At 43.4% G+C, this 22,142-nt stretch overlaps 1 protein-coding gene across 3 annotated transcripts; it reads left to right on the top strand.

Moving 5' to 3' along the window:
• The first annotated feature begins 1,321 nt into the window (after nt 1–1,321).
• Nucleotides 1,322–21,216, top strand: LOC113035910 (ras-GEF domain-containing family member 1C). Of its 3 annotated transcripts, none has more exons than XM_026191780.2 (15): nt 1,532–1,670; nt 11,244–11,363; nt 14,559–14,777; nt 14,988–15,110; nt 15,288–15,425; nt 16,119–16,334; nt 17,593–17,667; nt 18,711–18,809; nt 19,284–19,386; nt 19,475–19,554; nt 19,646–19,741; nt 19,844–19,939; nt 20,027–20,150; nt 20,813–20,885; nt 20,970–21,216. In XM_026191780.2, the coding sequence occupies exons 3-15, from the start codon at nt 14,565–14,567 to the stop codon at nt 20,992–20,994; spliced, it is 1,461 nt and encodes a 486-aa protein (XP_026047565.1). In that variant the 5' UTR covers nt 1,532–1,670; nt 11,244–11,363; nt 14,559–14,564; the 3' UTR covers nt 20,995–21,216. The 3 variants fall into 3 exon arrangements, with proteins under 3 accessions (XP_026047558.1, XP_026047565.1, XP_080144360.1); XM_080288234.1 differs by having other exon boundaries at nt 11,244–11,367; XM_026191773.2 differs by lacking the exon at nt 11,244–11,363 and having other exon boundaries at nt 1,322–1,670.
• The last annotated feature ends 926 nt before the right edge of the window (nt 21,217–22,142 follow it).

Raw genomic sequence — 22,142 nt, 5'->3', positions numbered from 1 at the left:
AGCCCCTCACGACACGACAAGGACCTTTACCACTCTGCATTTCATCCACTTAATTATCTCCCACTCTGTCCATCTCTCCCCTTCCCTCTCTCCAACACTTCCCTTCAAATTAATTACTCCCCTCCAATACAATACAGCTTAACTTTGGAGAAAAAAGAACCCAGAATTTTTTTTTTAAAAAAAAAAAGCAAGACCTCACATCTTATCTCATCTTCACTCAATAAAGATGTTTTGAACATCCCATTGTTGTTTTTAAATTCACATACTGGTATTAAGTCAATCAGATTTTAATGGAAATACAGCCCGACTCTGAATGTTAGAGCCTCACTTCCACATTCAGAGGTGACCCTTTCAATCTGGGGTCATGGTTAGCGGGCATCACTCAGGCTGTCAGTGGTAAAACAGACGCCTCAGGATTACAAATTAAAAGTGCTCCTTGCTTCTTGTAAATTGGTTGTGATTGGAGATGGAAAACGTGATTCATGCATTGGTTGTAAAATTAATATAGCCATGGACTCAAAGCTCCAGGGGAAAACATTGTTATTTTCACAACCCTGCTGAATACGTCCCAATTAATTTAATTGGAAAGTCTGGGGGTTTTCGCATTGTGTTTAAGTAGGTGAAACACTGCTGCGATTTATTGTATTTTGGTATGAGAATGAGTAGCAGAAACCGAAAAGACCTCTGTGTGTGTGTGTGTGTGTGTGTGTGTGTGTGTGTGTGTGTGTGTGTGTGTGTGTGTGTGTGTGTGTGTGTGTGTGTGTGTGTGTGTGTGGAGACGGAGGATGGACAAGAAGACAGAGAGAGAATATCACTGCTTGCCCACGGCAGTATCCAGGTCCCTACTAGAAACAACCACCGGAAATTATTTCTGCTTTCAAAATAAAAGCTTAATACGTTGAGAAACGCTGGCAAGATAAAGTTCAACGCTGTTACAAAAGTGACTTTTTTAGATATGATTCAATGTTTATTTTATTGATTGATTGATTGATTGATATGCGCCAAAGCTAGGGGGGGGGGGGGGGGGGGGGGGGGGCTAGAGCATCACAAAATACAGGATCCTCATAGAGCCTTTATTTTGTGTTTGACTTTCAACTTTGACTTAAATGACATTTTAAACGCGCCCTGAATCATTATTGCTAACTAACTTTTCAATTGTACTCGATGAACATGTGGCTTTTAACCCTTCTTATTATTCGGGCTTCTCGAGAATTCCCGCAGTACTCGTGGATCATCTTATTTTGAAAGAGTCGAACACGGAAGCCTTATTATACGCTGCCTGACCGGTGAGTAGTAGGAGTTACTCTCCTCTCTGGCTGATCACTCGCTCCGAGGACGTGTGGATGTAACTGTGCAGTCCGCCGAGTCTCCGTGGCGCAGGACAGGACAGTCGCCACGCCTTCAGGGACGCTCTTTTTAACGGCCCAACCTTGCGTTTGTGTCCGCTGCACACCGGTACGAGCCTGTGCGGGACATTTAACAAGCAACTGTAAACACTGTACTTAACTGCAACCAGGCGGTGTGCCTCTGGAGTCCGGCTTCACTTCTCCCAGCTGATGCCCAGCTGCTTCTAAACCCTGATTAATTTGGGAATAACCGGCACCGGAGCTTATATCGATTTGACATCGGATACAAGTCGGATCAAAGATGAGGATCAAAGTGTAGTGCTGGTGAGTGGCAACAATTACAATATTATCACTCTGAAATATTGAAATTGCGCTCACGCCCACAGCCTGCGCTCGCGCCAGCGTGTGTGCGTACGGGTAGGTGTGTGTGTATATATGTGTGTGTGCGCGCGCGCGCGTTGTAATCGGACAGATTGCCTACGAGGACACTGTGTCGTCATGATAAGAAGTTCAACTAGAGGCAGCGATGACATCACGATCCCTTATCGCTGTAGAGGTACGGTAGCGTCGCTTGCATCACTTTACTACGATGGAAACATCGCAGATGTGTGCCGTGAGTCAGCGGCGTGCTCGTCTGTTTAAAGGCGTGAAAGGATCCGGCTCTATCTTTTTCTATTTTAATAGAGCGCTGTCACTGCGTCTTCTGTCTTTGACACGTTCATGAGCGAGAATGCGTGCGGGCAGGTGATAATGTGGTATTGGAAACAAAGACAGCATCCGCTCATAAGTGAAAAATGTCACGGTGTGCTGATGGACTGGGTTTAGTTAACATGCAGTTATTAACTGTGTAAACTTGCTGCTGATTATTCTCAGACAAAATACACCCTTAAAAAGTGCCTTGGAGGGAGGGGTGTAGGAGAGGGAGTAAACGGGTGTGGTGGCGGCACTGTTGACATTTACTCTGTTCTCCTTGGAATGAAAGGGGAAAGGAAAATGAGCATCCAGTAGGTGGTAAGTAGACTTGACACCCAAGGGATGATGCAGCAGCTCGCACAGCTAACCAAGTACAAACCAGAAGGGTTTGTTGTCGGTCTCTCAGCAACTCAATGCAAAAGGGGATGAGAGTAAAACCGGTTCTGTCGACTAACCAGTCAGGTGGGTGAGCCAGTTTTGCAATTCAGCACCACACTTTGATGTGTCTCTCATCCAAGTCTCAGCAGCCGGACTGCATCTCCTAGTCCCCCAGTAGGAGGGAAACACCATAATCTAGGGGGTGAGGGGGGAGATTTTGTGACCATACCTTCTCTGTGTGGACTTTCAGGAGGCACCAGCAGACTCTGTCTCCTCTCTTTTGTCACATGCTCTGCTTTGCCCTTCCTCTGTTTATCACTCAGTCCCACTGAAGCGTGTTTTCCTCACTTTCACCCTCACTGGCACTGTTTGCGTTTGTGTGCCATGTTTGCTGAACCAGTGCTTCAGTTCATTGCTTCTCTGCCGTCTAGCATGTCATCCATTTTGGATAAAGGGTGCATTATGATTTTTAGTCCCGCAGCATCATTTACACCCTTTGCCTTTGCTCTCTGTGATCAGGGCCTCCACTCAGCTCTTTGTTCCATCTCCTCTGTGGGTTTACCAATGCAGCTGACCTTGTCTCTGCTTTGCCCATATATAGGCCTGCTGCCCTCAGTCAGAATGTGTTTTTATTTATTTATTTATTTATTTATTTATTTATTTATTTATTTTAATTGAACTGAGAGCTTGCCCTTGCTGTGCATTACATGGGGGAGATGTAGAGATATAAGTCACTGGAGCAGGGGTCTGGCAGAAGTCACCGGTTACATAGATTAAAGCTTGTGTTCCCTCCAATTCAGGCCGAGCCTGCAGAGGATAACAGGTGTGCTGCTAATGAGGGCATCGTTTGGTCTAATGTGAGACTGAAAGAGACAAATTCTCAGACAGTGAGGTCTGTGTATAGGTGTAGAGAGAGACAGCAAAGGGAAAAGCAGGGTTTCTCTGGTAGCAGGTCAATGGGGAGGTAAACGCAGTCGCTGTTAGTCTGGTAGCAATGACAGCTTTATCACCACCGCAAGGTTTATGGCTGTGTTTGTGTGGGGGAAGGGGATTTGTGTGTGTGCCTGTGTGAAGTGCTGTACTATACTGGTATGATGGAATTCCACTACTGTCCTGTGATGGAGCAATGCAAACAGAAACCTGCTCCATCTGACTGCCAATACTTAAGCAGTAATAAAATACTCAGACTTCTTCATGTATTCATTTTTTATTAAATGGGTGCTGAGTTATTTACAGTGGGATTGGCTGCGTGCTCCTGTAGCACTTGCATGGATGGCTGGATGATCAATCAGTTAAAATCTTTTCTTTAACCTTTTTTCATCTTAAGCCAAGATGAATTTAAATTAATTGTATTACTAAGTTTGTTATGTTCATATTATACAAAAAATTATGAAACGAGTTATGATGGTCCAAAAAAAACAGGCACTGTAGAAAGATGAAACACAGCCGGTTATTTTCACTGCTACTTTGACTAACACTCACACAATGTTCTTGCTAAGTGTTTGCAAATCTCCCCCATTTCACATTGCTAGTGGTGTAGTGTCAAGAATTCGAATGTTTGTTTTTTTCACACCTTACATAGTCAGGACGTACTCGACTGACAAAGGGACATTACATTATGACGGCCTGTGTACCTGACAGCTCTTGGGATGTCCTTTGGCGACGCAGCAGCCCTGCCGCTGACTCGGAGGTGATGAGACTGATCGTGTTGACAGCTCGTGGCAGATGGAGTTCACATGTGGAGTCACTCAGAACTGCCCGCTCTGTCACCAGAGAGTGAGCGCGAGGACAAACACGGGATTTCGATGGAATAAAGGGGTGCGAGAAGGGGGGTTGTGTCACAGTGGAGATACAACAGGCATCTAATTACCTCCCAACAGGAGCCTTGACTCCATGGAAACGCTCTGAGCTGTATTAGCTGCCTCTACATGGCCTTCATGCTGTCATAAGGACAGTATTGATGGTCAATCATAGAGGATTTGACAGGGTCAAAAAAGCAATGAGATATGATTAGATGCCTGTTGTGTTCGATAAACAGTGAGCACGGTGATTGCTCCATCAGATATAGGATCTAAGGCAAAAAGCGGTGACCGCCAAGCTTCTGCTCACCTAAGAGGTGGCAGGTGTGTCGCAAAATTCAGATAAAGCTCACATTAAACTTTGCTATTAAATCAAGAGTGTGTGTGTTCTTATAAGTACTGTCTGATATTGATATGTGTTATTTATGCTTGCATCTTGAAGGCAGCAGCATTTATAACTAGGGATGGGTATCGTTTAGGTTTTATCCGATACCGGTGCCAAACCGGTACTTCTGAAACTGCCGGTGCTTAAACAGTGCTCAAACCGGTGCTTAAAGAATGGAGAATACAAAATTGGTCCAAAAACCTCTCATGTTCAGCTGTTTTTTGTAAAAATATAACAATGTTAGCCTTTTCTGCAGCTATGGGGAATATATGGCATCCCTCTTGGCTGGAAGCAGTGCTTAAACAATGGAAAAAACACAAACTTTGTCCAAAAACCTCTCATGTATAACTATTTTCCACTTTTTCTTTGGTCGTTTTAGGCTTTTTGGCCAGGGTGAAGGGAGTATCTGCCATCAAACAAGAAGACAGCCGCATGTAGCTATGATGATGTTTGCTAGTTCACCTTACATGCATTAATGTAATAACGTGGTTAGCATACTCAACGTAAATTACACACGAACAACATTAAGCTACTCACGCAGAGAAGAACGGCTGCTGCTGCTGCTGCCATCATCATCATCCGTCATCATTTCTGCTACACTGGCAGGGCTAGGGGCCAGGACTCTAATCTTCGGGTTTTTGGGGGATGTTGCTAACTCCGGGTCCGATAACAGGCACCACACCCGCAGTAGATGTGCACGGTGTGAGGTCTCGCAGCAAGCTATCAAATACGGCGCATTTCTCGGCTTATAAAAAAACACTATGCGTCGCCAGGTGTTTCATCGGATTCAAGGTGTTTCCTCCTTTGACAGTATCACAGTATCAGCTTAAAGCACTTGTTGCAGGCGGCTAAGTTTGCATATTTTGCTGTGAAGTGCCAGACTTTTGACCGCTTCGCCTTGGGCATTTTTAATCTGTAGCTCTGCTCGAAAAGAACGTACGTACCTGGCCCCGCCTACTATCCTCGGAAACGTAAAATGATTGGCTAGAATCTAAAGTGTGTCACAGCTCAGGAAAAACAAAGCACCGAAATGTGCGCTGCTTTTCGGTCTGGTTACTACCGTTTATGACAGAACCCGGTACCCATCCCTATTTATAACTATAAGTTTCTATCCTTTTGTTCCAGTGACCTACTGTCATTGATGAACTCTATCCTAAATTAGAGACTGCAGCAATATTTCAAAATTTCAGTAAATGTATAAAATAGCTGCTCAACATTTCAGTTTGACAATAACTAAACCTACTGATAAATATTTTCTACCTGCAGTCTCGTAGCTTGGGTTGAGCTTTTTCAGCTCAGTACTTTCCATTCACCATTTACTCTTCCTGTTATATGGAGTAAAGGTGGGCACATCGACCCAAATGTCGATAGTATTGATACCTATGTTGGTATTGGTATAGGATCGATACTATAATATAATAATATCGATACCTGGTTTCAGTTTATTTATAGCCAGTTTATTTATAGCCTATAGCACATTTGGGGCAGGGATAGCTCAGTAGGTAACATGGTCGCCCCATGATCGGAAGGTCGGGGGTTCGAATCCACTGAACGGCTACCCTGCGATACCCCTGAGCAAGGTACCGTCCCTACACACTGCTCCCCGGGCAGTAATTTCCCCACGGGGATCAAAGTATGCATTATTATTATTATTTAAACAATGATGTCAACCCAAAAAAAAAAACCAGTTTCAAAATGCACGAAAAGCTGAAATGTTTCTTATTTTGTGTTAATTATTTATTGTGGAGAGTAATTGAGTGAATTGATGGTCACTGAAATGTGTTGAAAATTTGCGATGTCTGTATTGGTACTGATAATATTAGTCCTGTAGTTTGGTGCTCGATGGAGTCATTTCTTTGGGTTTGAGTTCTACATGAACAGCTTCTAGCATTTCTTGCTTTGCAGTCTGGTTTTACTAGATGTTGTGGGGTTTTTGTTTTGTTTTGGGGGGGTTTTTTTGGGCCTCAAACGATAAAACACTCTTGTTGTTTCATCCTTTAGCAGTAAAGATTTTCTTGCATATTTTAAAAAGTGCTGTGTTTGAGGGTTGCTGAGGTAGCTTGTAGGTACTAAATTGGCTTACACGCGCCTCTCACTCTCAGACATGAGAGTCTCTCATTGTTTTGCACAAGGGAACATAAATGCAAAGCGTTGCTATGGCAATGATATCACAATATGAGATGCAGCTATTATCCTGGACGACATGATATGGCGCAGCCCTACCAAGCACATTGTGCTTTGATAACAGTTGAGCACTACAGTGCACCTGAAGAGGGTAGTAAAGAGAAAAGCTAGAAACCGTGGCTTTAATGCACGGTTCAAAATATGTTGCCTGAGGGAAATTCCACTAATCTTTCCAGCTCAGACTGCTGTGCTGGCATACAGTGGTAGATATAGAATCTTTTGGCCTATAGCTATTCTACTTAGTGCTTTACGGTGTGTGTGTGTGTGTGTGTTGTTCTTTTTCTTCTTTCTTTTTTTCAGTTATGGATTCGCACACAATTGAATCTGCTGTGCAAGGTGTTTTCCTGCCATAGAGAAACATTTGGGGTTCAGTGTCTTGCCCAAGGACACTTTGACACATGGAGAGGCCAGGGATTGAGCTGCCAGCACTCTGTGATTAGTGGACAGCCTGCTCTACAAACTGAGCCAAAGCCGCCCCCAGTGTTTGTATAGTGTAATTTGTAGAACCGCCCGTAACAATGAAAAGAGAAAGCAGAAGGTGTGACTGCAAAGTGATTTATTTGTGCACGGTGTGTGATTCAGTTCTGCCTGAGAGTCCGTTAAGATGCAAAATGACATACAGAGATATGAAATGTTGGGTGCAAATAGCAAAAATGAAACTAACTGTGAATTAATGAGTCTTGTATTTTGGTGTTGCCCGTGTGTAACCATATCAAAATACATGAAGCATGAGCGGTGAACAGACCACCCCCGTGAAATCACCAAATGCTAATTAGTACGCTTTGAGATCATACATCAGCAGTGATACACAGTGCAGCCTCTGCCTGTACTGGTTGTAATGAGCTGATAGATGTACTTAAACGGCAAAGGCGACGGCCGTGATGAAATTATCAAGGTGTGCTTATTAGATTTGCATCTGTTACTATTTCGCTCATTACCTCACGGTGGTTATTGTGCAGGTTTGATTGAGAGTAATACAATGCTGAGTGAGTGTTTCCACTGGCAGACTAATTTTAAAACGTGCTTAGCGGCCTATTTAGGTTGCTGCGCATTGGCATTGTTTAATTCAGATTTTCTGTCTGGATGCTTTCAATCGCCCTGCGCTGGTTTTCTGTGCTATTTCCTTCCATTTACTTGGTGAGCTGGTAATTTCTCATAAGTAGCACTTGAGGCGAAATTGTGCCTGTGTAGGACAGTGACAAAATCACTCTTGTCTGATTCTCCGCAAAAGTACATTGCATGAATGGTGGCTGCAAATTGACATATTATGACTAACACATGGCTGTTTTTTAAGGCATTGTGACCGTTGTGAGTGACAGATTTAGGGCACTCACAACTCAGCCATGTGCTATGTGCTCACTAAGAGCCAATCTGTGCTCAACTCCAATTATCTCTACATAATATGATAGATTGACCGGGCCCATCATGTCAGAGACATTTAGCTTATTTTAATACACTATTTTTATCTTCAACAAACCAGGGAGATGGATCCAGAAGTGCGCTTCGTGCACGCGTGAAGTGGTTTGAAAGTGGAGTCTGTGATAATGGTGCTCAACCTTTAAATTTGGAGGGTTTTGGGGTTTTTTTTTCACCCCTCACAGTTAATGTTTTTTTTGCAGTGATGAACTTGATTCCATCTAAATGTAAATTTTACAAAGGTGACAGTTTGACTTTAGAGATCAGTTGTCTGCAGTTCTTCTCGTGCTATAGGTTTAGCAGCACTTCTTGGAGGACAGTAAGACGGATCGTTGTTTTCATAGTGAGTGAATGACTTCACTTGGACTTGGATGGACGTTGACTGTCTCGGACTCTTGTGAGCACGTACGCAAACAGAAACTCCAACACTTGCGTGGAAGCAGCTGTGTCCGAACTCGCTCAGGAATGAGGATGAGAACACACGCACAAGCTGTTTTCATTAAAGAGATTTCCCAGTAAGCGTCAGTGGGACTGATGGTGGGTGTGGAACAGGTGCCAGAATATTAGTGTCACTCCACTTAGACACTTAAGGGGAATTCCACTGAAAGGGCTTTGGGGAGTGTGTTCCTGTTGAGCCCTGACTGTGATTTTTTTTTTTTTTTTTTTTTTCAATCCCAGTCAGGCTTTTATCAAAGGAAAAAAAAGACAGATGAATGGGTGTATAACCTGAATGCCTTCACTGTAACTCGATCCTGAGCTTGGCCGCTACGTGGGTGCAAGTGTGCATGGATATGTTTTCTTAAGATACAATGTACTCGATTGTGTTCAGCTCCTCAAATATGCACACCCACCATTACCCAACAATAGTGCGCTGGTCTGGTTTTGTTGCAGCGTGTGTAGTGACATGTGTGGTATTTTGCGGTCTCTCTATTGTCAGCTGTGCCAGGAGGTTGCTGTGCAGCTCAGCAGCCAGTTTGGCTCAGTCTGTGTACCTCGACATTCGGCCTGGACGCCAGTACACTTATTCTTGGACTCCTGTAGCGACTGGGGATGATGGCAGAGGCAGCGGGCCAAAAAAGCCTCCCATGCCAGGAGCTCCCACTGGGAGAGCAGGCTGCTGCAGGGCCATCTGTACAGGCGTCCCGACTGGGAGCATTAGAATCTGGGGCGTGGAGCGGGAGATAAAGGAGGAGGGGAGTAAAATAGGGGACATGTGCAAGGGGAAGGGAAGTGAGAGGCTGCATGACAAAGAGGTGTTTACTCACTTTTAAGCCTGTGCCATCCTGAGAATACTCATCATTTCAGCTTTCAAAGAATTTGGTAGAAAATTCAGGCCAGAGCTTTAATACTCGGAGGAGCACAAAACAGTGTCAGTCCCAAAAATACGCAAGTATCTGCTTTTTTTAGAGCACTATCCCAAAATAGATGAAGTGTTGAAGCTTTCTGTGTTAAAGGAGTTAACATGTGGGTCCGAAATTAGTTGGTGAGGAGGAAGCCTGCAGAGGATGAGATTGGCACTGATAGAGCCAAGACTGTTTGCAAACTTCATTTGGATTGGTATCAGCATCTTGAGCGAAAAAGGGGAAGCACTTTTTGTTATATATTCATTCGACTTTCCTTCAGCTGTGATCTCTGAAACCACAAAGCAATGACAGAAGCAAAACAAAACGTTGCTGTAGCACCCATGCCGGATACTTGATGTGCTTGCTTTCAGATGATGTGCCGCTTGTCTAAGAATAGCTTTATATCATGTAATCATTTCCGTCTTTCTTCGTCGCATTTCTCAGTATCGGTGCAGTGTGTTATAGATATAAGGGGCCCAAAAATCAAAGATGTGCTTAACTGCAATTTGAATGCTGCATGAAATGTAACTAAAAATAAAATGCAATGAGGTGCAAACCACTTAAATTCAACTTTGAAACTAGTACCAAGTAGTAAAAGGATAGAATAAAAAGTTGAAAATAAAGCGTGGGAAAGTTTCTTAGAATTCTTTTGCAAAGGCTGCGTGTGCAAACAGTTCAACGGCTTAAGAATAATATGTATCAGTGTAAAACTGCAAAAAAGGGTTTGGCGGCTGGATCACATGGTGAAGGGTTGGTTTTACTAAAAATATGCTAAACATAATGACATTTTTGTATTTGCCGTAGCAGATAGAGGCACAACTTGCCACCAGACAACTGCTCTGCCCTCCAAGCCAGTGGGATGCCCTAGAGAGCCAAAACACTTTAAACTACAGCAATGCCATAATAGGTCCTCACCTGACTCCACTCACTTGTATCTGGCATGAATTATACTGTTTAAGCAAGCCTATTGGTAACGATGAAAGATAATCAGTGAAAATGAAGAAAAGCTCTCCTTTTTGGAGTGAAAATGTTTAAATGTAATGGTACAGAAGGAATAATGTTAATCTAGCCTCAGATTTAGAGGAGAGACACTAGCATCAAGTTATTTCTTTTGTTTGCTTAGCATGTTGCGCTCTGGACATATTTAAAATTATCACATAATCGTGAGGGGGGGCCCCCTGTGAATTTTAGCCTTGGGCCACAACAGCCTGTAGAATCGCCACTGGTCAAGGACATGAAATCAGCTTTGAAAACACTTACCTGGAACATATTCAAGTGTCTGGAAGAATATTGTTAGGCTGAGATAAAAATGTTGCTTAGGACTTTGTACAATCAGTTAGCTAACGTCAGAGGAAAATATTGAAAAGTGTTAAGATTTGTTTCTGTATTGAAAGGAAAAGATAAATTTTTGCTCAGACGTCGATGTGTTTGTATAGTTGAGCATCCCGCTTTTATTTAAGTGTCAAAAGATCCAGACTGTTTATTTTAATATGCGTGTGGGTGTTGACCTATAGACAAGTTCCTTGTCTTGCTTGGGTGATGACTAATAATCATAAGCAGCAGAGGTAGTGTTTGCCCTAATATAAGTAAGCAGAGGGACCTCAAAGCTGCTTCTGCCCCATCAAATAACCCCACCGCTTCTCATTTGACCGTTGACCCACTGATGGCACAGATTTTTCTCTTGTTTTTTCTCTTGAAGAACCCTCCTCAGTCTGAACGTAGGCCGGTCTCTGATGCTGCTCGTCCATCAACCCCTCTGTGAAAGAACATATTTGCACAGTTTTGTCACCACTCACCTAAGCAGGAAGACACAAGAACAGTAGGTGTGACTGTTCTCTTCTTTTTTTGTTTGTTTTTAGTGAAACGGGTTTTACAGAGTGTTGTAGGAAGGCAGCGGATTAACAACAAAGAAGCAGTTTGACAGCTAAACTGGCTGGTTATGTGAGGAATGCGTTTGATTCATCAACACATGCGCTGCTTGACAGCCGAGGTGTTGTCGAAGATTGTGTGGCCGCAGACCGTGCCACTCTGTTAATCATAATGGAACAAAGGAGGCAGATCTCCTGATGACAACGATAGCAGCCTAACCAAATCACACAACTACATGCACACAGGCTGCAAGGGCACAGAACAATGACACCCCCCAGCTGTCTAGACTGAGTGCAAGGCTACCGTAGATCTCAAGGGGGGGGGGGGGGGGGGGGGATTAAAGCACACATCACTACACTCACCTGTTCTTAGCTACATGTTTCTCATTGTGTTTTTTCATGCAGCGCTGACAAAGTGTGACAGGCGCAGAGGGGGTTGAGTGTAGCAGGAGCTGTGAAAACAAGTTATACACAGAGTACAGCTGTGGATGACTTCTTCACACTGTAGAAAAAGCGGTGTAAGCAATATGGCTTTGGGGGGGGAAGTGACATTTTAAAGGAAGTATTTCAGTTTGTTAGTCATAAGACTTTGTGTTAGGTAAGGTGGTCTTCCCTTGGAGTTTCCAAGCAGGAAGGCATTTTAGAGGAAGTTTAACTGGGATGGCATGAGGTGACAAACAGCTGACGGTGCCGGTTGTTGGCTAATGTAAAGCGAACCTCATTATTTGTTGCTCTTACTGACGTTATTGAGTCAGTCTCTGCTCTTGCTGCTGTTTCACTGCAAGCCCTACTTTTCCTCGGTTGTCTCTTTTAGTTAAATTGGCCATAAAAGTTACATAGTCTGTCTTTCACTTTTATGTCAGTACTTAAAGTTGCACCCCTGCAGGTTTCACTACTACTTCGAACTCACACATCACTACCTCAACCCTAAAGTCCTTTTGGGTTACTTTCACTGTCGCAGAAAAGACTTTGCTTTCGGCTTGTCCATTTAAAAAATGTGCACATTGGCAGATGAGCCACCTGACTGACTGAAACTGTGAGGTATCGACTGACAGACATGAGGAGCTGTGATGAAATAATGACTCAGAGCCTGAGAAGTGCTGGAGGGAGGAGCGGGAGGCTGAGGAGGAAGCAGTGGGGAGAAATACGGAGATGGGAGATTATCACATGCGATATGGGGAATCATTGACAGTGTGAGCACGTAGTATAGAACTCGCAGACACTGCTATACATGTAGAAATACAAACACAGAGACATAGAGAGTTGTGTGAGATTTAGTCACCTTGAACTAAGCAGATATTGTCCTCCTGTCAGTCTTAACATAAAGGAAGTTTTCTTTAGTAACCATAAAGCTTCACTCGTGTACTTTAGTCCTTTATCCTGTTCTCTGTGGCTCAATGTTATAATCCAATCTGCAGGATGTCACTGCAAGGACATCCCGGTCTTTTCTAGACAGAGCCAGTAACTTTTATGAGTGAAAAACAAGTCAAATGTAATTTAAGGCAATTTTTTTTTAGCATTTTTAAACAATATTCATTCATCCTCTTTAATCTCTAACTCTACAATTTTAAACTCTGTTTTTTCACCCACTGTTATTTATAGAGCTTTAGTATTTAGGCTGATTTGTCTGAATCAGATGGACAGTGTTTTGGTTGGTTACACACACCCCCGATTGCACATAGAGCCAAGATCACTCCACTGATACGCAGACGAGATGTCGGCCTTTTCTAACCACAACATATATTAAAAGAAATGTGGCTTTGGGTGTAAAACGCTTCTCAGAACTCCCCATCCCCCAGCCTTTTGTGAGCCTGTCTGCGTGTGTTTGTGCCTAGGTGTGCACAAGTGCATAAGTAAGTGCCCAAATGTAGGGGAACAAGGAGGACAAAGGAAAGCCGATCCACTCACACAGGGAACTTGAAACATTTGTGCATTTGTGCATGGCACCGTGCGTTTGGCCTTTCAACCCAGGGGGACCCACGATACTCATTTATCGGGGCGGCTTGTAGAGGTCAGCAGAGGATGAAAGTATGGCCGAAGACATTTCCTTCACTGTCTTAGGACGATCACTAATATGGACGAACATGCCGTCTTTCATTCAGTTTACGAAGGACTTCTTTTATGTTAGTACTGTTGTGTGTGTGTGTATGTATGTGTACGCACATATACATACACACTTTACTATGTGTTCAGGTGCATATTTAGGCCAAGCTGACAATAGACAACAGGAAGAGTGTTTGGTATGGTATGTTGTTGTGCTTGAGGTTTCAGTGTCAGCGTGCAGGTTTTTTGCTTTTATTGTGAGTCCTGCAGGCAGAGATCTTTTGTAAAACCAAAGCAACTTTGAGACTGCAGGTATTCGAGTTGGATGTGGTGCTACGGGTCATTTTAGTCGCTGTCAGAGAGCACAGGAGCTACTCCCACAGAAGAGTTGGATGAAACTATAAAATGTAATTAACTATTAACGGCTGCCTTTTTTTAAGCTGGGTGATGAAGACGAGCTCTTTTGTACTGCGAGTGACATTATGGTATCACTGCTCTAGCTTACACCACATTAAGCGTTCCTTTCCACTAGAGCTGCAGTGTTGGTCCACTGAGGGGAAGAGCCTGTTGAATTTTTAAAATGTGTAAGCCAGAGCCTTACAAAGGCAAAGGGATTCATTTCAGTGGTGGAGACAACATGATCAGCCTCCACAGTGACTGTGTGACCTGTTTTCATTCTCACCTCTGGCTTGTCAGCGTGGTAGGCGGGGCTTGTTGTTTAGGAGAGGTATTCTGTATCATCTGCCATTGACAGGCACTCAGGTGAATCTCTCAGCGTTTCACAGTATAGACAGATTTTAATCTGTTTTTTGTGGCAACATTTCTGCCTGATGCACCAGCAGAAACCGGCTGTACTGGTTACCTAGCGCTGAAGAGGCGATGACCTGGAGATGGACTGGAAAGTAAGAGGGCGGGGCTTGTGTTTCTGTGTCCTTGAATGTACACATGAGATTAAATGGTGCAAACCTTGAATTACACAAACAAACTGTCTTGTTTACATGGCTGTACCAGAGACCTTTATGAAAATGAAACGAATGACTTTTCTAAATCCCAATTTCATCTCTCTACTTCATTCATTTGGTGTGTTTGTGTTTATATTCTAGTCAGGAATGCCCCAGACTGCGTGCTCAGGCACCATGTTTACCACTCCCAGTGGCTTCAGCCCTCATCTGGCCTGTGCTGAGCCTGGGGAGGAGGAGGCCCCACAGGAAGGCCCGGGGCCGGGGCCTGGGGCTTGCCTCTCCGATGGGCCGCCCATCACTTCTGCCTCCCTGGACACCCTGATCCAGAACCTGGTGCCCACTGCCGATTACTACCCCGAGGTAAAATGAAATGTGCTACAGTCACTGCTGCTCATCATGTTCCCATTAGCCTCAGAGTCCATTTCACTTTATAGTGCTGCCGATTAGATTATTAACCACATGTCTATGTTTCAAGTGCTCCTCTGCTTCTTTTAATGACAGTAAGCTGCAGTGGTGTTTATTGATGTGGCGAGAGTGTCTTAGCGAATGTCTTTTTACGTCCTTTGACAGAAAGCCTATGTGTTTACCTTCTTGCTGAGCGCTCGTCTGTTCATTCCTCCTCCGGAGCTGCTGGCCAGGGTGTGTGAGATGTGCATCAAACAGCAGCAGCTGGATCAGAGCCCACTCGATACGGTCAGCACTGCACCACACATAAATACATATTCCGGCGTATGAAAAGCATTCAGGCGTACTTATCTGCTGCATGTAAGCATCTTAATAACCGCTGTTTTTCCCTTCATTCTATGCAGGTATTTTTGTTTGCTATGTTATAAAGCCAGTTGTAAATCTTTCTCACGTCGTTAAAAACAGGCAAAAGTTCGCAAGTTTGGCCCCAAGATCCTGCAGCTGCTGACAGAATGGACAGAGACATTCCCGTCCGATTTCAGGGATGAAAAGATGGTCGGACACCTCAAAGACATCATCCACAGGATAGCTCCATGTGATGAGGTATTATGTCCAACAAGTCCAATCATCTTCACTTAATATGTCCTAAGATTTTTTTTTCCAGTTTTGAAAGGCTGTAAATTTTCAAACAGGATAGATTAACCAATAAAACTGGACAGAAAACACTGGATAAAAAGCATCTGCAGTGAAAAATAGTCTGATGGGGAGCTAGATTTAATTATTGTCACTGCGGCTGTTGATGAGGGAGTCAGTGTAGGGTGAACACATACAGCCTAACTGTTATACAATCTTACATTACATGAGGGAGGAAGGAAGGATATTAGAGGAGTGGCTCTATCTGCAGTCTTGAGGGGAAAATAGAGGGAAGGACACGGATGGAGAAAAAGGGGAGAGGGTTGGGATGCAAGGGCGCAGAGAGCCGAAGAAAAGGTATGGGAGTGGAACCATAGTGAGAAATGTAGGGAGGATAGAAAGGAAGCAGGAAAGACAGGTGGTGATGAATGTGCTGCTATTTAAAGCTGGCTGTCTGCACTACGGGTGTGTGTGCATACATGTGGGAGGTGTGGCTCTGGGTCACTTGTGAAACAGACTGACCTCACGTCCTCTTTGAAGCCCTCGTGTCGAGCGAGGAACACCAAAACAAACATTCCCAGGCAGGGCACACAGCACACCTCTGCTTGCACTGCTGAAACTCACAATAACATGTTTAACATGTCGCTCTCCTCTTCTCTCAAGGCATACTGGAAAACCCTGAACCAGGTGCTGCAGAAACTTAGCCAGAGGCTGTCCCTGATGAGCCAGGGGGAAGAGAGCATTGTCAAGGTCTCCCTCAACGCCTCCTCTGACAAGCTGGTGGCCTTCAAGACCAAGCCTCCGCCCATCCAGAAGGACATACTCTCCATCTGCAACGACCCCTACACGCTGGCACAACAGCTCACCCACGTGGAGCTGGTAAGGAAGAGGAGGGGGGGAGGGGAAGAGAGAGCGGGATGCGGGTTAGAAAGAGGTCAGGGGTAAGAGATGATAACGAGGGCGGACGAGGAGAAGTAGAAAGGATGTCAGCGGAGAGATGAAGGCGGAGGATGGTGAAGCATGGGTGGAGATCGAGTCCACCCATGTCAAGGTCATAAACATTAAATCACATCAAGAGAGAGGGAACTGGAGGGTGATAAAGATTTTAACAGAACAATGGAAATGCAGTGAACGAATTGATGATGAACATAAATCATCAAAATAACTCGCTGGATTTTGACGCCATGTGTTTGATAACCTGACCTTACTTGTCAGCTATTACAGCGCTAACTTCCTTCACAGACAGCAGAACAAAGGGAATGAGGAGATGAAACCCACATGAACAAAGGATCCGTACACTGTCCCTCACATTGCATGCTCGGTGCCTTCAGTCTGCTCATGTGTGTCTTCATGTGGACACGTGTATCTCGGGGTGGTTGTGTTTCTGTCTGTGCATGTGAGAGTGTCTGAGTAAGCTTGTACCCTTGTCTGAGCGGTGACATCACCCCTGAAGTCAGTGATGCGCCCGGGGCCTCAAACAAAAGGGAGGAAAACTGCAGTGGATATATGTGACCTGACAGCTTCACATGCGTTCACACGCACGCATACAAAAGGAAACAGAGATGGGCAGATAGAGAGGCATGCAGCAACCACACAGCCTGGATATTATTGTATGTTTTAGCAACATGTTGATACTTATTTAAAGAACTACACAGCTGTGCTTTATGCCACTGTGTGCACACTTGTGTGCAGCGCTGCTTTGGTTTTGGGTTGCGTCACCAGTTGAGATGGTGCTAATGACTCATTTTGATTTGCCCATGTATGTGACTGCACAGCTGTCTTTTAATAGAGGTGTCTCAAGTGTCACTGTGAGGAAATCTGATTCCAGTGAGTCACCTCAGTCAGTCATTACTCGTCCATATTGATTGCCTTCCATTACTGAAATGAAAGAATTATTAATGGGGCTACCCCCGTCGGTGTATGCGAGTGGACTTGTAACGCTCATGTCGTGGGAACATAAATATGCTGCCGCTGTCAAGGAAAGACTTGGTACGATGTTGAGGTTGTTTTAAAGTTCAGGTCAGATTTGTTATGGTTAGTAATTGTTATGGTTGGGGCGTGTCTAGGAAAAGAATGAGAGTGAATGTATTGTCCTGCAGGGATGAGTGATTCATGACTGTGTGTTTGTATTTTCCAGGAACATTTGAGTCGTATCGGACCGGAGGAGTTTGTCCAAGCTTTTGTTCAGAAAGACCCTCTAGATGGAACACAGGTGAACTTTTTTTTAATACACTGTCCTATTTAATCAGAAAACTAATTTTGCACTAAGCTTGCCAGAGTCTGTACTTAGGTCAATGCTGTAGACTGTAAATAGAAGATGGCATCCGTTCATTTGTGGACTTGAGTCCCGCATTTGACCATCACCATCTTGCTCTCTTCAAAATGGTACAAAGCCATGTTCCACTATTGTAACAATAAAGGTGCATCCAAACAGGAAGCAAATCACTCGTCTCATATTTCTTTGGAGATAACAGCTGGTCACTAGTGGGCATTGGTTGCCTAGGTAACGTTCTATGTATTTACTACTCTGTTATATTCCTCACTGGTAGTCCCTTCAATCACTTGCCCCAAAGTTGAATAATGTTTGTTTACAGTAGGACCTGCTCACTTTGCTTTGGCTGCAAAGTGGTCAAATGCCTTTGATTTTCTTTGGTTGACACATCGCCGCAAATTCCTGATGAAGTTTGTAAAGACTGCAACACAGATTATTTAAAAACAAGCTGTTATTAAAAAAATGTCACTGTTACTATTATTATCATTAGCTTCACATTTAGAACCAAAGACTAGATCCATTTTTATGATCTTACAGTCTGTCAGACCACAGCATTTGTTTATTTTTGCATTATGGTTAAAATTGTTATTTTGTACGTATCCAAACAAATGTCAGTGAGCATAAATGTCACGAATGGCAAACTACAGCAAGCACACACAGTGTGCTTTCTGTGCCCTCTATGTATGACCGCTGAATGCTTCCACTCTCCGTTCCATCGCTGTCACTCATTCACTGATTTCCTTTCATTTTCAGTTATCATCACTTTAACCTGTCTTCACTCAGTTTCTCCTTTCTCTCCTTTTTTTGTGCTCTAAATTGGTTCTGTTATTTCTGCTCCAAGATCACCGTCTTTGTTATTTGCGCTCACACAGGGGGTCAAGCTTGTAGACGGGAAGCTAATTAATAGTGGAATTCCCGATTGTAGCACTCACTTGTGGTGTGTATGTGTGTATGTGTGTGCGCGCGCGCATCTTATTAAGCAGCCGTGCTTCAGTGACCAGAAGAAAAAAACCTCCAACCTGGAAGCCTACGTGAGGTGGTTCAACAGACTTTGCTACCTGGTTGCGACAGAGATCTGCATGGTGAGTGGAAAACACAACTCAGTTTCAGCCATATTGAAGCCTCCAAAACATTAGAAAGACTAGGAAGCACACTGGGAACAGAACAAGATTATAAACACCTCTCAGGGATCTACTTCAGACTGAATGGGGAAAACCTGGAAATGCCAGTAACTACAGGACATATCTGGGTGACCATTGTAGCATATATGCATGTTTTTAGTTTATAGATTCTCTTTATTTAATAGTACTTTCAACTGAATTCTACCATAGTAGTAATTTATTCCCCTAAGTAAGTGGACAGGAGATAAAGGTTTAGTTTTTACAGGGCATTACTGCCCCTTAATGGACATTTTGTGTTACTGCACTTGCACAGACAAAATTTCTGCCTGTATCTGTATATGTAGAGATAAATTCTCTATGAAAAATTAAGTCAGAATTTTAAAAAAAAAATTTGGGGGGGGGGGTTTTGTTTTGTGTTTTGTCTCACTGCTGCAGCCAGCGAAGAAGAAACAGAGGGCCCAGGTGATCGAGTTCTTCATTGATGTGGCCAGGGAGTGTTTCAACATTGGAAACTTCAACTCCCTCATGGCAATTATTTGTGAGTTGTTCATTTTACAATCCCTGAGCATTGATTCCCATCTTGTGTTCATAGTTAAAAAAATATATATATACATTTTCTTTCTCAGCTGGGATGAACATGAGTCCTGTGTCCCGGCTGAAGAAGACTTGGAGCAAAGCTAAGACTGCCAAGTTCTTCATTCTTGAGGTAAACACAGCTATTCACTGTCTAAGAAGTAAAAGACAGTAAAAATTAGATGCTGACGGCGTTTTTGCTTGTTGCCATTTACTCTTGACAGCATCAGATGGATCCGACTGGAAACTTTTACAACTACAGGACTGCCCTGAGGGGGGCCGCCCACCGCTCTCAGACTGCCAACAGTAACAGAGAAAGGGTGGGGCTCAGCAACACATTGACTGATTTCCTCCAAAAACCTGCTGGCTGCAGTTCAGTATTTACTATTTACTTTGCCTTCCTGCCCATTTTCTCTCCTCAGATTGTGATTCCTTTCTTCAGTCTGCTGATAAAGGACATTTATTTCCTGAATGAAGGATGTGCCAATCGGCTGCCCAACGGCCACGTCAACTTTGAGGTGAGGCTGTTTCCTAACCCTGCCTCTCCTCCATCGTTAACCTCATCCTAAACCATTAAATGGTTACTCGCTTATTTATTTATTTAGAAATTTGTCGAGTTGGCGAGGCAAGTTGGCGAGTTCATGACATGGAAACAAGTAGAGTGTCCATTTGAGGAGGATAGGGCCATCCTACACTACCTCCACACTGCTCCCATCTTCAGCGAGGACGGTGAGAACCTGTCACATAGTTTTCATTTACAGTCCAGTTCGCTTGATGCCTCTACTGTTTTGTTCCAGAAAGATCTGAACATCTTACAGTCTTTGTTGCCTTGTATTTTCAAGTTGTCCTCAGGCCAAATTTGAATAACTTGACTAATCCGCTTACTTTCCATTTAGTGCCACTGTCGGGTCAAATTATTCATTTTTCCTAATTACTAAAAACTAATAACATTCTCATCACCCTCGGCTGTAATTTGTTTTAATAGTAATCGGCAAGCGTTACAACGGTGACATTACCGTTTAGCTCAAAGCATCGGTGTCCAACATCTTCACAGCTGCAGACTCTTTAATGTCTCAGCCAAACTCCATTAAAAATAAGACGGCAACCTCCATGTGACTGTTGCAGATGGAAATTGATTGCAAGTAATTGCAGCGACCAACTGGTTGCCCAGGGGTTGAGCGTACAACACCTTCAATCTCTGGAAGGCCACTTTTGATTGCAAGGCAGTTCTATAGATTACCTAGTTGGAAGCAAAGGTTTGCAAATAACTGCCATCTAATTTATCAATTTAGACAGATTGTAGTTTTAGCTCTTTTGGACTTTTCTGAAATTCCTGAAGACACACAGTGTCTTTTTTTTTTTTTAAATGTATCTGTTCTCATTATTCCTAGGGCTCTATCTTGCTTCCTATGAGAGTGAGAGTCCAGAGAATCAGGTAGAGAAGGACAGATGGAAAGCACTCAGGTGAGAACACATTAAATGGGAACTGCTTAAGTCTAAATAGACCTGCTTTACTTAATTAACCTTTCACCTCTTTGCTCCCTTCAGGTCCAACGTCCTGGCAAAGACATGAGGCAGCGAAGGCAGCTCACCTGCCACCAACAAGGGAGCGTGTGGACTCTTTGCACTAAACTGAACTGTGAAGGAACCTAACTGGTACTTTGATGTTTTTCTATGAAGAAAAAAAGGGAGAAACACGATGAACAGGATTCATCATGGAGTGTGTAAAAAAAACAAAAAAAATTTTTTTAAAAAAGTGAAGTGACTATATTAAGCTATGAAGCAAAATCCCTTTGCAGTTTGCAGGAGGTTGGTGATGAGGTACAGTATATTGGAGAGCGACAATGCTTCTCCATGTGTGATGTGTGTTTACTCTGTGAAGATGTTTACTACTTTAGAGAGTACAGTTACAGGGAAAACCACTTTCTAAAACAAGAATTCCTATTAATGCTGTTTGTGGGGTTTTTTTGTATTTGCTCCTCCCACCTCCTTCTCTCTTCCCTCTTCCCCTTTGCTACAAAGCCTTGTCTAGGTATTTAAATTTGACGTTCTTCTTTTTTTCCTTTACTTGTAATGTACTGTAATGAAACACGAAAATAATGTGACGGGCGCTGGCTAGCCCATTTCAACTGTCAAGTTTTATAGGTTTACTGAAGAAATGGCATCTGTGTGTTTTCAGAGAAGATGGAAGACAACATGCCTTGAGCATTTTGCGAAATATCCTCTGACTGTGTGCGATCACGCGTTTGTTCATATCGTCTCTGTATTGTGCTACACGCTGTCGATCGGAGAAACCTGTTTATGGTTCATCTCTATTTTTTATTTTTATTTATTCTTTTTCATTTTGGGGAAGGTGTCGTGTGGGGATGATCAACTTGTTTTAAAAGTGTTTACTTCTTTTAAATGTGTTGTGCCATCAACTACACAAGAAAACTACAGTAATTGGTCGCTGCATGTGGAGCCAGGCCAGGTGTAGATTGTGTACAGGTGACATTTACCCCTCATCTTTCTGCTCTACAGGAAGTTTTCTCTGACTGATGTTCAGTTGTCTGATATATATTTATGGAGATTTCTGTGCTGACAGATGTATAATTTTTATTGTAATGTTCCTTTATTGGTTAGGAAGTCCAACAGCATGCTACGACAGGTGTTCTTAAAGGGGCATTAGAGTATCCACCTTGTGAAGACTGCAACACAGACTTTGTGGTGAGGATGCTTTGT

The sequence above is a fragment of the Astatotilapia calliptera genome, chromosome 2 (genome assembly GCF_964374335.1).
Source record: "Astatotilapia calliptera chromosome 2, fAstCal68.1, whole genome shotgun sequence".
Lineage (NCBI taxonomy): Eukaryota > Metazoa > Chordata > Actinopteri > Cichliformes > Cichlidae > Astatotilapia > Astatotilapia calliptera.
Note: the sequence above shows the minus strand (reverse complement) of the source record. Positions and strands in the feature narration are given on the sequence as shown.

Excerpts from the sequence above, each read along its gene's own strand:
- LOC113035910 (XM_026191773.2), top strand. The coding sequence starts at position 14,565 with ATGCCCCAGACTGCGTGCTCAGGCACCATGTTTACCACTCCCAGTGGC. Across the intron at positions 14,778-14,987 it reads CTGCCGATTACTACCCCGAG|AAAGCCTATGTGTTTACCTT; the intron begins GTAAAATGAAAT and ends GTCCTTTGACAG. Across the intron at positions 16,335-17,592 it reads AGCTCACCCACGTGGAGCTG|GAACATTTGAGTCGTATCGG; the intron begins GTAAGGAAGAGG and ends TGTATTTTCCAG.